This window comes from Erythrolamprus reginae, chromosome 1 (assembly GCF_031021105.1).
Source record: "Erythrolamprus reginae isolate rEryReg1 chromosome 1, rEryReg1.hap1, whole genome shotgun sequence".
NCBI classification, from domain to species: domain Eukaryota; kingdom Metazoa; phylum Chordata; class Lepidosauria; order Squamata; family Dipsadidae; genus Erythrolamprus; species Erythrolamprus reginae.
In genome coordinates this window covers 35,824,084-35,839,125 of record NC_091950.1, presented here as the reverse complement: position 1 = coordinate 35,839,125, position 15,042 = coordinate 35,824,084, and the positions used below count along the sequence as shown (strand labels likewise).

The 15,042-nt window shown below is 42.7% G+C and overlaps 1 protein-coding gene across 1 annotated transcript in view; it reads right to left on the bottom strand.

Moving 5' to 3' along the window:
• Nucleotides 1–15,042, bottom strand: part of TXNDC16 (thioredoxin domain containing 16) — a 70,228-nt gene that overhangs the window by 30,256 nt on the left and 24,930 nt on the right. Inside the window, exons 9-12 of the mRNA XM_070749440.1 lie at nt 11,285–11,451; nt 8,035–8,095; nt 6,722–6,887; nt 4,221–4,367 (exon numbers count right to left, since the gene is read on the bottom strand). Coding sequence (XP_070605541.1) covers nt 4,221–4,367; nt 6,722–6,887; nt 8,035–8,095; nt 11,285–11,451 — 541 coding nt within the window. The remainder of the gene's footprint in view (nt 1–4,220; nt 4,368–6,721; nt 6,888–8,034; nt 8,096–11,284; nt 11,452–15,042) is intronic.

Here is a 15,042-nt window from a genome sequence, read left to right as displayed (position 1 = left end):
CTTACCTCAGAGGGCTGACAGATACCATCAATCACATTATCCTTCTAGAGTGGCTATCAGGTTTGGGAAGTGGCGGGGGGGGGTCTTCATTCTTTGGTGGCTCTCCTCCATTCTCCACTTGGGTATATCAGAGAGGATCTTTTCCTGATGGCTACCAAGTTATGCAGAATATGCATGTGGCTCTTGCCTTTTCCATGTTCAGAAAATATATTTTCCCTGACACAGGCACATGTACCCCTGTGCGAGATTTGGCTTCTGAACATGCACAGCCAGTAAAAATCTTGTGTGAGAATGCTTGCGTGAACGGGACTTCAGTGATTTTCACCAATTTTTTGCTTTTGCGCATGGAAGAATCCCAGAAAATAAGACCGTTTACGGTCACCGGAGATCTCTGTGTACCTATTTGAAATCAAAAAGCAATCAAAACAGGCAACATATGAGTCCCAGGTTTCTCCTTGAGGATTAAAAGGGGGAAAAGTCAATTGCGTGGACATTTTGACTCACGATAATGTTTTACACAGAGGAAGAAACACGAAAGAGCCACGTGGAGACGTCCAAATCCTCGTCGCCAGTAATATGTCGGAAAAGAAACCCCCGTAGAGAACAGGTTTATTCAATTCGGTAGCAAACAATCAACATCAACTTAGCTCGGCAGGGTATTAAGGCTGACAACTTGCTGACAGAACATCCAATCAAGTAACGATAATGAGCCCGCCCAAAACCCAGCTGCCCAACAACAACCAATAGCGTGGGGGAGGTTTCAGATCCGCCGATGATACATAACAATTTTCACCAATTTTTTGCTTCTGCGCATGGAAGAAGCAAAAGATTTTACTTGCTTTATGTATTATTTTACTTGCTTAATAGTCCAGTAGGCTTGACTATTGATTCATTAAAGTGATTTTACTTAAAATCACACAAGATTTTACTTGCTGAGCATGCGCAGAAGGCAAATCTCACACCAATGGGCACTTCCCCGTCCGCCAAATGCACCCATGACAGCCTCGGAGGGCACACCCTTAGCGCCAAAGAGAAGCAGCCCTACACTAAAAACAGGGTATATTTGCAATGAACGAACAGGCCTGTCTTTGGCTTCTACTGTTTTGTCCTTAGACAGTAAGGAGCCCAGCTAGACAGAAGAGAACATGCAACTAAACCAGAAGATTGCCCAACTGCCAGCACTCATAACACTGGAACCGCAGCAAAGAGCTCATAAAAACGTATTTTTGTGGAATGAGGCAGGATGGATGGAAGGATATGTAGCCCAAGAGCCATGCCAGGAGATAGGGCCAATACACTTGTATTTTATCTATTTTATAACACTTCTGGGATTTTTTTGGACTGAAAGGCAGGATCAGCCTCAAGTAAACAAGGGCCCTTCTGGATCCTAATAAAGTTCCAATAAACTCAGCATCCTGTTTCCCCGAAATTATCCACATATGTTTCTATAAAGCCTTTCCTCTTATTGTACCACAGGACATAGTCTTTAGAGATAACCGCCTAGGAACGTAAAGGTTTCATAAGCAATTTATATTCTGCAAATTACTGTTTTTCATTTAAACATTTCCAAGTATTTTTATTATTATTTATTTGACAGGTTTATATCCCCGGCTTTATCCAAGTGCTGAACATAGCATTCATAGCACTGCCAAGTTTTCCAACAGCAACTCTTCATGGCAGATGGACTCAAAGACATTGACTGATGCAGGGTCACCTGGTAAACTCCCTTATCCGAAGGTAGATGTGAAACTGGGTTTCCCCAATTGTAGTCCAACACCTTAATATTCACTCTATACCAAATCTAGGCAAGGGGCGGCCCATGGGCCGCATCCGGCCCGCCAGCTGTGACCGGCCCACCCGCTATCTGTGACTGGCCCGCGGAGGTCGGGGTCTGCTCCTGTGCGAGGATGAAAGAGCTCACCGCTTCTGCCAGGACTCCTCCGGTTCCTGCTTTCCTGATGAATCATGAGGAAAGCAGGAACCGGAGGAGTCCCGGCAGATGCGGTGAGCCCTTTCATCCACACACTGGAGCAGACCTCGACCTCCTACTGAAAGCGGACGAGCACAGAAACCATGCAAACATTCCAGCACAGTGACTGGGGTGCACCGTGTTGCCATAAAGAAAACAATTAGGGGATTGTAGAGTGGGTCTGGGTGTTTAGGCCAGGCCAGGGTCTGGATCTTTACAGTATTGGGTAGAACTGAGTTAATTATATTAGTCCGGCCCTCTAAAACCATCCCAATTTCTCATGCAGCCCCATGGCAAAATTAATTGCCCAACCCTGCTCTATACTGATTCTTCTCTTTTGGCAGTGAAATCCTACTCTTACTTGGGCTTTCTAGCAGAGATGTCCAGCAATATTATGAAGAACTGTATCATGCCCAAACCCAAAGATGACCCAATAAAACCAGTAGGCTCTAATCCTTTATTTTCACATACTTAGCGGACAGAATCTTGCCAAACTAAAACTGTAACTTTCTAACCTACTAGGTATAGCCTGAGAGATTCTAGGGCAGTGATGGTGAATCTTTTTTGGTTCGCGTGCCAAAAGAGGATGTGTGCATGCGCAAGCACCCGCGCATGTGCCCACACCCATTCCCTTCCCCACACGCATGCGCAGCCCCCCCGCGCAGCCTCTGAACTTGTGCAAAATCCCAGTCTCCTATCCCCGCGCATGGCCTCACTGATGCCTGGGACGGTGAAAAAAATGGTCAAACCAGACATTGAGTAAAATAAACTTCCGGTTTGCCCGTTGTGCTGTTTTCCGCACTCCAGATCCTTCAGGGAAGCTTACTGAAGCCCCAGTAAATCAGATTACCAGATTACTTTCAGGACCGTCTTCTGCCTCATGCCTCCCAGCGGCCGGTTAGGTCCCACAGAGTCAGCCTTCTCTGGGTCCCGTCGGCCAGACGATGTCAGCTGGTGGGGCCTAGGGGAAGAGCCTTCTCCGTGGCAGCCCCGGCCCTCTGGAATGAACTTCCTCTGGAGGTATGTATTGCCTCCTCCCTCCTGGTCTTTCGTAACACTTTGAAGACCCACCTCTGCCAGTGGGCATGGAAGCCGTGAGTGTTGAGATTGTCTCCGGCCGATATTATGAATGATTGAATTGGATGAATGTGTATGACTGTATATGGGGTTTTCTAACATTTTTAGTAATTTTGTATAATTCTTTTAAAAGTAATTTAGATATCTTTATATATATTGTTGCATTTATAATGTTGTACTCCCCCCTGAGTTGCCTCAAGAAGGGCAGCATAGAAATCTAATAAATAAATAAACAAACAAACAAAGTGAAAAAGTGTTGCCCGAACTCTTCTCCACTGGTTCTCCTGGTACACATCACATCCATCTCAAACAGCCTCACCTATCATATCTGTATGACCACCTATCACACAAAAGTCTCCGGAGAGGGGCGGCATACAAATCCAATCAAGAAAGGAAGGAAGGAAGGAAGGAAGGAAGGAAAGAAAGAAAGAAAGAAAGAAAGAAAGAAAGAAAGAAAGAAAGAAAGAAAGAAAGAAAGAAAGAAAGAAAGAAAGAAAGAAAGAAAGAAAGAAAGAAAGAAAGAAAGAAAGAAAGAAAGAACAGACTCTGGGCGCTGTACATCAGTGTAATTCAATAATGTTACTACAGCCACAACCATGCAAATGGAAAAGCAAACAAACTAAACACTTTAAAAAGCTTAAATTCTTTTTAAACGAGGTTGAATAACCAAGTTGAAACAGAATTTTATAAAACGTGGCAGGTTTATAACTGGTGGAACACAAAAAAAGACTTTTAAAAGATATTAAAATAAAGTGTTAAATAGTTAAATTTACTAGATTGAATATACCATATAGAGATATTTGATAAATAAGATTTTTTTCCCTCTGAATTTGTTTAAACTACAGTTATATAATTGGTGGAAAGCATTGAAAAGTTAAAAATTTTATGATAGCATATATTATATAGAGATATTTTATTGATATGTTTACCTTTCTGTATTGATCTTAACTATAATTAGTCTTTTTTTTCTGTATTAAGAAGACTTCTATGCTGAGTGGAGCAATTGTAGCTCCTTTTTGTGTTAAATGTTGTATGTCATGTTATGTCTTTTATTCTAAAAAATTAATTAAAATTTTTTTAAAAAAAAAATAAAAATCTTAAATTCTAAATAGCACTTCAGCCAATGGAAGAAGCCAAAACCACACTGCACAATACCTTGCAAAGTATGACTTACAGCTGGCATAGAAGAACACTGCTGTGTGGTTGGTTTCTGTCAGAATGGAGAGGAAGGATTCTTCTGTCAAGGTATGGATGTGTTCCAGGGGGAGTTCACGCTTTCGATCTCTGACAACAGATTCCACCACCTCATCATCCTGAATTTCTGCAAAGAAATGCACATTGCAAGAGGGACAGAGTGGAGAAAAGATGCTTATTGGAGAGGGGAGGCATACAAATCTAATAAATTATTATTGTTATTATCTCAATGCAACACAGCAAACGAGATCACTATGCTGGATTTCATATTTCATCACCAGTCGGGCACCTAGGACTGCGTGATGTAGCGGCGAATTATGTTTGCCGATCCCAGTAAAGCGGCCTTTTGCAATTGACAGATGGAGATTTTGTCAATTCCGATGGTTTTCAAATGTCCGCTGAGATCCTTTGGTACTGCGCCCAGTGTGCCAAGTACCACTGGGACCACTTTCACTGGCTTATGCCAGAGTCGTTGCAGCTCAATTTTTAGATGTTTGTATTTCACTAATTTCTCTAGCTGCTTCTCCTCAATTCTGCTGTCCCCTAGGATTGCGATGTCGATGATCCATGCTTTCTTTTTCTCCACAATCAGGATGTGTAGTGTGTTATGCTTCAGAATTCGGTCAGTCGAAAGTCCCACAGTAGTTTTGCTTGCTCATTTTCGACCACTTTTTCGGAAATGAGCAAGCAAAACTATTATTATTAGATTAGATTAGATTTATTGGATTTATATGCCGCCCCTCTCCGCAAACTCGGGGCAGCTCACAACAGGGTAAAAACAGTACATAATAACAAATCCAATACCCACCAATCCAATTACAATTTTAAACTAAAAAATTCATAAAAAACAACCCCAGAATATTAAAAAACACGCATACAATCAATCTAACACCAAAACAACATGGGCAAGGGGGAGATGTTTCAGTTCCCCCATGCCAGACGGCAGAGGTGGGTTTTAAGAAGTTTGCGAAAGGCAAGGAGGGTGGGGGCAATCCTAATCTCAGAGGGGAGCTGATTCCAGAGGGTCAGAGCCGCCACAGAGAAGGCTCTTCCCCTGGGTCCCGCCATACGACATTGTTTAGTCGACAGGACCCGGAGAAGGCCAACTCTGTGGGACCAAACCGGTCGCTGGGATTCGTGCGGCAGAAGGCGGTCCCGGAGATATTATTATTGTTGTTGTTGTTGTTGTTGTTGTTGTTATTGTTTATAAGAATTCAAGAAAATTCTGGGGAATAAATTATTTGGAAATTGCTTTCCAGCAAGGAAACGATCAGCAATGCCAATATCAACCCTGGTTAGCTTTTAGCAACAAGCCAAGATTGGTTATATGCTGCCCTCTAGCTGGGGCAATATACAATAATATTGTTTTGTGACTGCAAAACAATTGTGCAAATGATTTGCTCATCCCTGGTGAATATGGAATCTATACAAGGAAATATTTTTCAAAATCAGCATTTGGAGCCTTTTAGTTTAACTATCAAGTTATAGAAAGATGGCAATGAAATATGTTGCCAATAAAGGAGAGTATTTTTAGCTCAGGGTTGAAATGGTGCTCTTTTCATGCAGATGTTTCAAAACCCAAACTAGATAACATCATCAGTGCTAGCAAGTGACAGCAGCTATCTGCAGATGATCTTTAATATTTATTTATTTTATTTATTTCTTTATTAGATTTGTATGCCGCCCCTCTCCGTAGACTCGGGGCGGCTAACAATAGTAATAAACAGCATGTAACAAATCTAATGTTTAGAATAATTAAAAAACCCTTATTAAAACCAGACATACACACAAACATACCATGCATAAATTGTATAGGCCTAGGGGGAAAAGGGTAGTTCAGTTTCCCCAAGCCTGACGACAGAGGTGGGTTTTAAGGAGCTTACGAAAGGCAAGGAGGGTGGGGCAATTCTGATCTCCGGGGGGAGCTGGTTCCAGAGGGTCGGGGCCACCACAGAGAAGACTTTTCCCCTCGGTCCCACCAGACGACATTGTTTAGTTGACGGGACCCAAAGAAGACCGACTCTGTGGGACCTAACCGGTCGCTGGGATTTGTGCAGCAGAAGGCGGACCCGGAGGTATTCTGGTCCGATGCCATGAAGGGCTTTATAGGTCATAACCAACACTTTGAATTGTGATCGGAAACTGATCGGCAACCAATGCAGGAGTGTTGGTGTAACATGGGCATACCTGGGGAAGCCCATGATTGCTTTCGCAGCTGCATTCTGCACGATCTGAAGTTTCCGAACACTTTTCAAAGGTAGCCCCAAATGATGTATTTAATTTGGGTAATGAAACATCTGCAAAACAATCTTATTAGAGACCAACAAGGACCTCTCAATGATATGTACTGTATATCAGGCATGCTAGTGAATAAAATGAGAAGAATTTTTTCATATACTATTCAATCTTTTAACCAAAAGCAAAGAAGCAAATTGGTGAAAACTTAACAGGTCAAAGAAACTTCTGAGGAATCTTAATTACCTTGTTCATTGATGTCATTCTCCACTCCCTCCTCCTCGTCCTCCTCCTCCTCCTCTTCATAAACCTCTCCTGCCTTGTTGTCCACTTGTTTGCTCTGCTCGCCATTTTTCACCAAGGCTACGATTTCAACTGCATCTTTCAAAGTGAGGTATTTAACAGGCATATCCTGCAGAGATGCAAATATCCAAAAATATGGCCCAAAATAGGATGCATGAGACCGTCCAGATTTCAACTGGTAACTCAATTGTTCAGCCTACCAGACACTCAAAAGGGTACTGGAATAAGGCATGGGAATTTGTTGTGGTTAGCTCTGGCCCAGCTCCTGCCCCAAGGACTGTGGATGTGGGGGAGACATCCACAAGCTGCAGGCCTGTTTTGCCCCCGGTGGAATCTGCTGATGAAGGCTCCTCTGACCAAGAAGACATGAGTGACAGGGAGGAGGAGAGTGGGGCAGACAGCTCAGAAGGAGATCAATTATCTAGCTCCTCCTTGGATTCAGAACAAGAGTTAATGATACAGCCATGCATGAGCGATGCATAGGCAACAATAACTGAGAGATTATTATCAAAGAAAATGAGGCCACCTGTGGTTGGGTGGGGCTGTGGTAATTAGTGAGGCTGCTATAAAGAGCAGCCTGTGGGTTTGGCCATTGTGGAGGATTATCTGATCGTTGTGTTTCGTGACTGCTTTACTGACTTTGACCTTTCGTGTGCTGATTTTTCCCCACTTTGAAACTAAACCAGGGCAAAGTGTGTGTCACTTTGTGAAAGAAGGACTGTGAATTGCCTCACAGCTGCAAGCTAAGTATCACAGAACTGATAAGGGACTTGTACAAATTACCACTTTGTTTGGAGACGAGTGCTCTTTGTTATACCAAAAGAGGGCTTGGTTTAAGTGAATTTTCATTATAAAGAACATTGTTTTGAATTTTCAAACGTGTATGTGTCTGAAATTTGTACCTGTGAATTTTTGGGAGGAGCCTACCAGAGAGCCCGACAGAACAGGAATTATTATAGTCTTTATAAACAAATGGAGTTTTTACTATAGAATATTGATCTTTATATCCAATCTGTAACTCTCAGATGCATTTTGACTGCCACTGTTAAAAGCTGTCTGGAAATATTCCAAGGTTATCATCACCAAAAGAAAACACATTACTAGTATAAACTCTATAACACAGAACAGCTCAAGCAGCAAATTTTTATGTGCATAATTCTGGATATAAGCAGGAGCCTTTCCTTTCTGGCAGAGAAGCCTACAATTCCTAGAATAAATTTAAAAATCAGTCCGAAATAATGACTATGACCACTTACCTCCTCAACTGTCTTGATAGCCACGTTATATCGGGAAGAAACATCCAGACCAACAGAATTCCTTCAAAGAAATAAGAGTTAAACAGTTAAAGTTAATATTGTTCAATTTTTTTGTATAAAAGCAGACGCTCCATGAAAAACAATTAGCATCTCAGAAAAGATTGAATGAAACAGCTTTTGCCCCATATGCTGCTTATCCATGTTTATAGATACAAGGGAGAAAGTGATGGTCTTATCTACAAATGCAGCCAAAGTATTAACCAGTTTGTTAAAATTCATGAAATTCAGCTTTTTCTTTTTGTCCTAATTAGACATAGACATAGAAGCATAAGGCTGGAAGGGATTTTGGAAGTCTTCTAGTCCTTCTCCCTGCCTAAGGCAGGAGTCCTTTTACCAGTGATGTGCTGCCAGCCACTGGCGCTGATGGTACGCTCCATGCGTGCATTTGCACAAGATTTGGCTCCTGCGCATGCACAGCAATCAAAATCTTGTGCAAGCGTCCTCGTGCAGGCAAGATTTGGGCGATTTTTGCCCCTTTTTTTGCTTCCACGCATGCGGGTAAGCAAAGAAATAGGTGAAAATTGCCTAAATCTCACACGCATGCACAGAAGGAAAAAAGCAGCGAAAATCACCCAAATCTCGCTCCTGTGTCGACTCACGCAGATGTCTGCTGGAAGTTTGTTCCAAGGATCTACTGCTCTTTCAGTAAAATAATATTTTCTCACGTTGCTTTTGATCTTTCCCCCAACTAACTTCAGATTGTGTCCTCTTGTTCTTGTGTTCACTTTCCTATTAAAAACACTTCCCTCCTGAACCTTATTTAACCCTTTAACATATTTAAATGTTTCGATCATGTCCCTCCTTTTCCTTCTGTCCTCCAGACTATACAGATTGAGTTCATGAAGTCTTTCCTGATACGTTTTATGCTTAAGACCTTCCACCATTCTTGTAGCCCGTCTTTGGACCCGTTCAATTTTGTCAATATCTTTTTGTAGGTGAGGTCTCCAGAACTGAACACAGTATTCCAAATGTGGTCTCACCAGCGCTCTATATAGCGGGATCATAATCTCCCTCTTCCTGCTTGTTATAAGTATCTGGGCGCAGCCGACTACCAGAGCTGCCCACCTGGACGCACCAGGTGCTGCCCGCCACTGCCTTTTACCACCCTGGACAAATGGTTTTCCAATGTTTTCTTCAAGACCTCCAGCAATGGCGCAACCACAACTCTGGGAGGCAAGCTGTTCTACTGATTAATTGCACCCACTGTCGGGAAATTTCTCCTTGGTTTGTTTGTTTATTGTATTTATATGCCACTCACTCCAAACGGACTCTAGTTCCAGGTTGTATATCCCTTTGATGAGCTCCCACCCATTGCTCCTTGTCCTACCCTCAGGTGATTTGGAGAAATAGTCAACCCCCTCTTCTCTGTGGAAATCCTTCAAGTCACGGGTGCCAAACTTGCATCGTCATAGTGGCGTCACATGATATATTGGGACGTTTTCCCCGTTTGCCGAACCAGGCTTGGGCAGGGCCAACACTTGATGTATCCGGCCCGTGGGCTACGGGTTTGACAACCCTGCTTTAAGTTATTTGCTTAAATATTGCCTTGAGGGACTCCACTGTTGATAGGAGCAGGGTTAGATATGGCACTTCCTATTTTGACTAATTTGCTTTGATTTAAAGCAAAGTAAAATCAAATTTATTTTGTCCTCACCCTTTCCATTATTTTTGGAAGTATGGTTCTGGTAAAGCCTTCTAACTACCATTCCTAACACACACAAACACACAGACACACACCAACGAAGGTGTATGACCTCTCATTAAACTGAAATTAGAAAGAAAAGCAGATGTGGATTCCGCCTCCTGCAGCTACATTTATTATCTGGTTCATTTTACATCCCTTAAAAAAACAACTCATTTTGCCAAAGTTGTAAATGAAACTTTCAAAAGCTGTGCTGTAGCACCACCTGGTATTTCTTGCCATATTGCAGCCATCCTTCCGTGGGCAACTTCTGCCATCCCAGAATTGGCTAAATTTTAACTCCCAGCAGTCTTTGGACGTAATGATAAGCGATGCTTGAAGTTGTAGCTCAACAACTTCTGGCCAATTGTAAACCCAAAAATAATGCACTTGGGGAAAAGGAATCCTCAATCTGAGTATTGTATTGGCAGTTCTGTGTTAGCAAAAACTTCAGAAGAGAAGGATTATGGGGTAGTGATTTCTGACAGTCTCAAAATGGGTGAACAGTGCAGTCAGGCAGTAGGGAAAGCAAGTAGGATGCTTGGCTGCATAGCTAGAGGTATAACAAGCAGGAAGAGGGAGATTATGATCCCGTTATATAGAGTGCTGGTGAGACCACATTTGGAATACTGTGTTCAGTTCTGGAGACCTCACCTACAAAAAGATATTGACAAAATTGAACGGGTCCAAAGACGGGCTACAAGAATGGTGGAAGGTCTTAAGCATAAAACATATCAGGAAAGACTTAATGAACTCAATCTGTATAGTCTGGAGGACAGAAGGAAAAGGGGGGACATGATCGAAACATTTAAATACGTTAAAGGGTTAAATAAGGTCCAGGAGGGAAGTGTTTTTAATAGGAAAGTGAACACAAGAACAAGGGGACACAATCTGAAGTTAGTTGGGGGAAAGATCAAAAGCAACGTGAGAAAATATTATTTTACTGAAAGAGTAGTAGATGCTTGGAACAAACTTCCAGCAGACGTGGTTGGTAAATCCACAGTAACTGAATTTAAACATGCCTGGGATAAACATATATCCATCCTAAGATAAAATACAGAAAATAGTATAAGGGCAGACTAGATGGATCATGAAGTCTTTTTCTTCCGTCAGTCTTCTATGTTTCTATGTTTCTATTTTTGAATTATTTCGCAAGCAGAAGCCACAGAGGCCCAAATGGTATGAATGCACATTTCAATACATACTTCTTTTATATACTGCTCAAAAAAATAAAGAGAGAGAGAGAGAGAGAGAGAGAGAGAGAGAGAGAGAGAGAGAGAGAGAGAGATGAAGCCTGGGCCACCCAACAGCTCTCAAATGGAGAGTCAAATACCTGAAAGAATCACCAAAATTACGCTCACACGCACATCCTCACACAAGATTTGGCTTGCGCCGTTGAAGAGGAACCCTTGCCTGACTTCTACCCTCAAGAATTAGACTGAGATAAGAACAATGGTGGGATACGTTCTCCCCTCTCTTTTGCCTCCCCAATTTTTAATCCCAAAGGACCTTGACAAAAGGAGGACTCCGGCTTTGCCCAACAACTGCCAGGCGACGGATTCAGCAATCCTCCTGTCTGCTTCCAAGGTCTCCTCCTGGCTCAGAATGAAAATCAGCGGTAGGCCAAGCTGGAGATGAGTAGTTGAAATCTTTTCAGGGTCTTCTGCAACCTCCACCTGGAGAAGAAAGACCAGCATAAAAGATCAACGGAGATGTACTCAGGGGGTGAGCTCAGGTGTGAAATCTAATTTTTTTACTACAGGTTCTGTGGGCGTGGCTTGGTGGGCGTGGTGTGGCTTGGTGGGCGTGGCAGGGAAGGATACAGCAAAATCCCCATTCCCTCCCTGCACCTGAGGGAAGGCTATTGCAAAATCTCCATCCCTATCCCATACAGAAGTGGTACTTGGTGGTTCTCCAAACTACACAAAATTTCTGCTACCGGTTCTTTAGAACCTGTTGGATTTCATTCCTGGGTGGGCTTCAAAAATTTCAGCAATGGATTCTCTCCCTGGTTGCTGGGTGGGCCTGGCCACGGTGTGACCTAGTTGGTCTCCTGCACCATGGCAGAAGGGTCATTTTCACCTCCCCCAGGCTCCGGAGGCTTTCCTCGAGCCCCTGGGAGGGCAAAAACTGCCTCCCCCGGGCTAAAAAGTCCCACTGGAGGCCAGAAACAAGGCCGTTTTCGGAATTCCAGAAGGCCCATTTCCCTCCCTCCTTGAGCCTCTGCAAGGGCCCACTGCACTTACATTGCATCCAAAATGGCCGCCTAGAGATTCCTGAGAGGAGCGGGGTGGGTGGGCAGGGCCAGCCAGGAGTGGGATTTGACAATTTGCTGAACTGACCATAATAATAATAATAATAATTAATAATAATAATAATAATTTATTGGATTTTTATGCCACCCCTCTCCGCAGACTCGGGGCGGCTAACAACAATAATAAACACAACATGTACAATCCAATAATAAAAACAACTAAAACCCCCTATTATAAAACCAAACATACACACAAACATACCATGCATAACTTGTAATGGCCTAGGGGGAAGAGCTATCTCAACTCCCCCATGCCTGGCGGTATAAATGAGTCTTGAGTAGTTTATGAAAGATAGGGAGGGTGGGGGCAGTTCTAATCTCCGGGGGGAGATGGTTCCAGAGGGTCGGGACCGCCACAGAGAAGGCTTTTCCCCTGGGGTCCGCCAAATGCCATTGTTTAGTCGACGCGACCCGGAGAAGGCCAACTCTGTGGGACCTTATCGGTCGCTGGGATTCATGCGGTAGCAGGTGGTTCCGGAGGTAATCTTGTCCAATGCCATGTAGGGCTTTAAAGGTCATAACCAACACTTTGAATTGTGACCAGAAACTGATCGGCAGCCAATGCAGGCCACGGAGTGTTGAAGAAACGTGGGTGAATCTTGGAAGCCCCACGATGGCTCTCGCGGCTGCGTTCTGCACGATCTGAAGTTTCCGAACACTTTTCAGAGGCAGCCCCATGTAGAGAGCATTGCAGTAATCGAACCTCGAGGTGATGAGGAAATGAGTGACTGTGAGCAATGATTCCCTGTCCAAATAGGGCCGCAACTGGTGCACCAGGCGAACCTGGGCAAACGTTAAATGTTAGCTATGGCTCTGCATATGGCAACTCTGGTGTGCTCTATGCCCAAGAGGGTTAAAGCACGACTGGAAAATAATAGGGAGCGTTGAGTTCACAAAATATTGACACTTTGGGCCCCATTTAGACATTATCACTTAGGGGTGTATTCACTTTTGTTGCCAGCAGTTTAGACATTAATGGCTTCGTGTTGCATTATTTTGAGGGGACAGAACATTAACACTGTTGTACAAGCTGTAAACTCAATACTTTATAGCAGAGGTCTTCCAACTTGGCGACTTTAAGACTTGTGGACTTCAACTCCCAGAATTCTCCAGCCAGTATAGCTGGCTGGAGAATTCTGGGAGTTGAAGTCCACAAGTCTTAAAGTCGCCAAGTTGGAAGACCTCTGCTTTACAGTGTAGCCAAGTGTCATTTCTTCATTGCTGTCACATGAAAAGATATACTTAAATATTCACAAAATACGAGGGGGTGTACGTACTTCTGTGACATACTGTATATAGGCAGTCCTCAACTTACAACCACCATTGAGCCCAAAATGTATGTTGCAAAGCGAGACATTTGTTCAATGAGTTTTGCACCATTTTACACAATCTTTCTAGCCACAGCTATTAAGTAAATCGTTGCAGTTGTTAAGTTAGTCACATGGTTGTGAAGCGAGTCTCCAGAGGTGATCACATGACCCCAAGACAGTGCAACTGTCATAAATGTGAGCCAGTGGCAAACATCCAAATATTGATCATGTGACCAAGGGGATGCTGCATTAGTCATAAGTATGAAAAATGGTCACTTTTTTCAGTGTTGTAACTTTGAATGCTCACTAAATGAACTGTGTGTGTATATATGTATATTTATGTGTATATCTATTTGTCTGTTTATCTCTATCTTTGTCTATGGTATAACTACGGTATATCTATCATCCATCTCTTTCTCTCTCTCTCTCTCTTTCTCTCTCTCAATCCTTTGCCAACCTGGAACCAATCTAGTTTGCCATGTTCTGTCCATATCATGATTTCTTATATATATGTTTTTTTCTTATATATTTCTTATATATATGTATCATGATTTCTTATATATATGTATCATGATTTCTTATGTATATATGTTTTTCAGGAGGAGATATTGTAAGTATTATACACTGCTCAAAAAGATAAAGGGAACACTTAAAAAACACAATATAATTCCAAGTAAATCAAACTTCTGTGAAATCAAACTGTCCACTTAGGAAGCAACATTGATTGACAATCAATGTCACATGCTGTTGTGCACATTCAACTTTGTACAGAACAAAGTATTCAATGAGAATATTTTATTCATTCAGATCTAGGATGTGTTATTTGAGTGTTCCCCCTTTTTTTTTAGCAGTATATTGTAGTGAGATATTATATTACATTACATTACATTACTACTGCAATGCTCTCTACATGGGGCTACCTTTGAAAAGTGTTCAGAAACTTCAGATCGTGCAGAATGCAGGCGCGAAAGCAATCATGGGCCTCCCCAGATATGCCCATGTCTCATCAACACTCTGCAGCCTGCATTGGCTGCCGATCAATTTCCGGCCACAATTCAAAGTGTTGGTTATGACCTATAAAGCCCTTCATGGCATCAGACCAGAATACCTACGAGGCCGCCTTCTGCCGCATGAATCCCAGCAGCCGATTAGGTCCCACAGAGTTGGCCTTCTCCAGGTCCCGTCGACTAAACAATGTCGTCTGGCAGGACCCAGGGAAGAGGGGAAGAGCCTTCCCTATGGCGGCCCCGGCCCTCTGGAACCAACTCCCCCCAGAGATTAGGACTGCCCCCACCCTCCTCGCCTTTCGTAAGTTATTAAAAACTCATCTTTGCCGCCAGGCATGGGGAAATTAACACACATCCCAATTGTCAAGGTTGGTGTATGGTTTGATTGGATTGTGTGATTATTTTATTTTATTATAAGGATTTTAAATTGTATTTTAAAAACTGGATTTGTACACTGTTTATGTTGTTGTGAGCCGCCCCGAGTCCTCGAAGAGGGGCGGCATACAAATCTAATAAATTATTATTATTATTATTATTATTATTATTATTATTATTATTATTACTACTACTACATTACGTTACGTTACGTTACGTCAGTGTTTTTCAACCAGTGTGCCGTGGCACACTAGTGTGCCG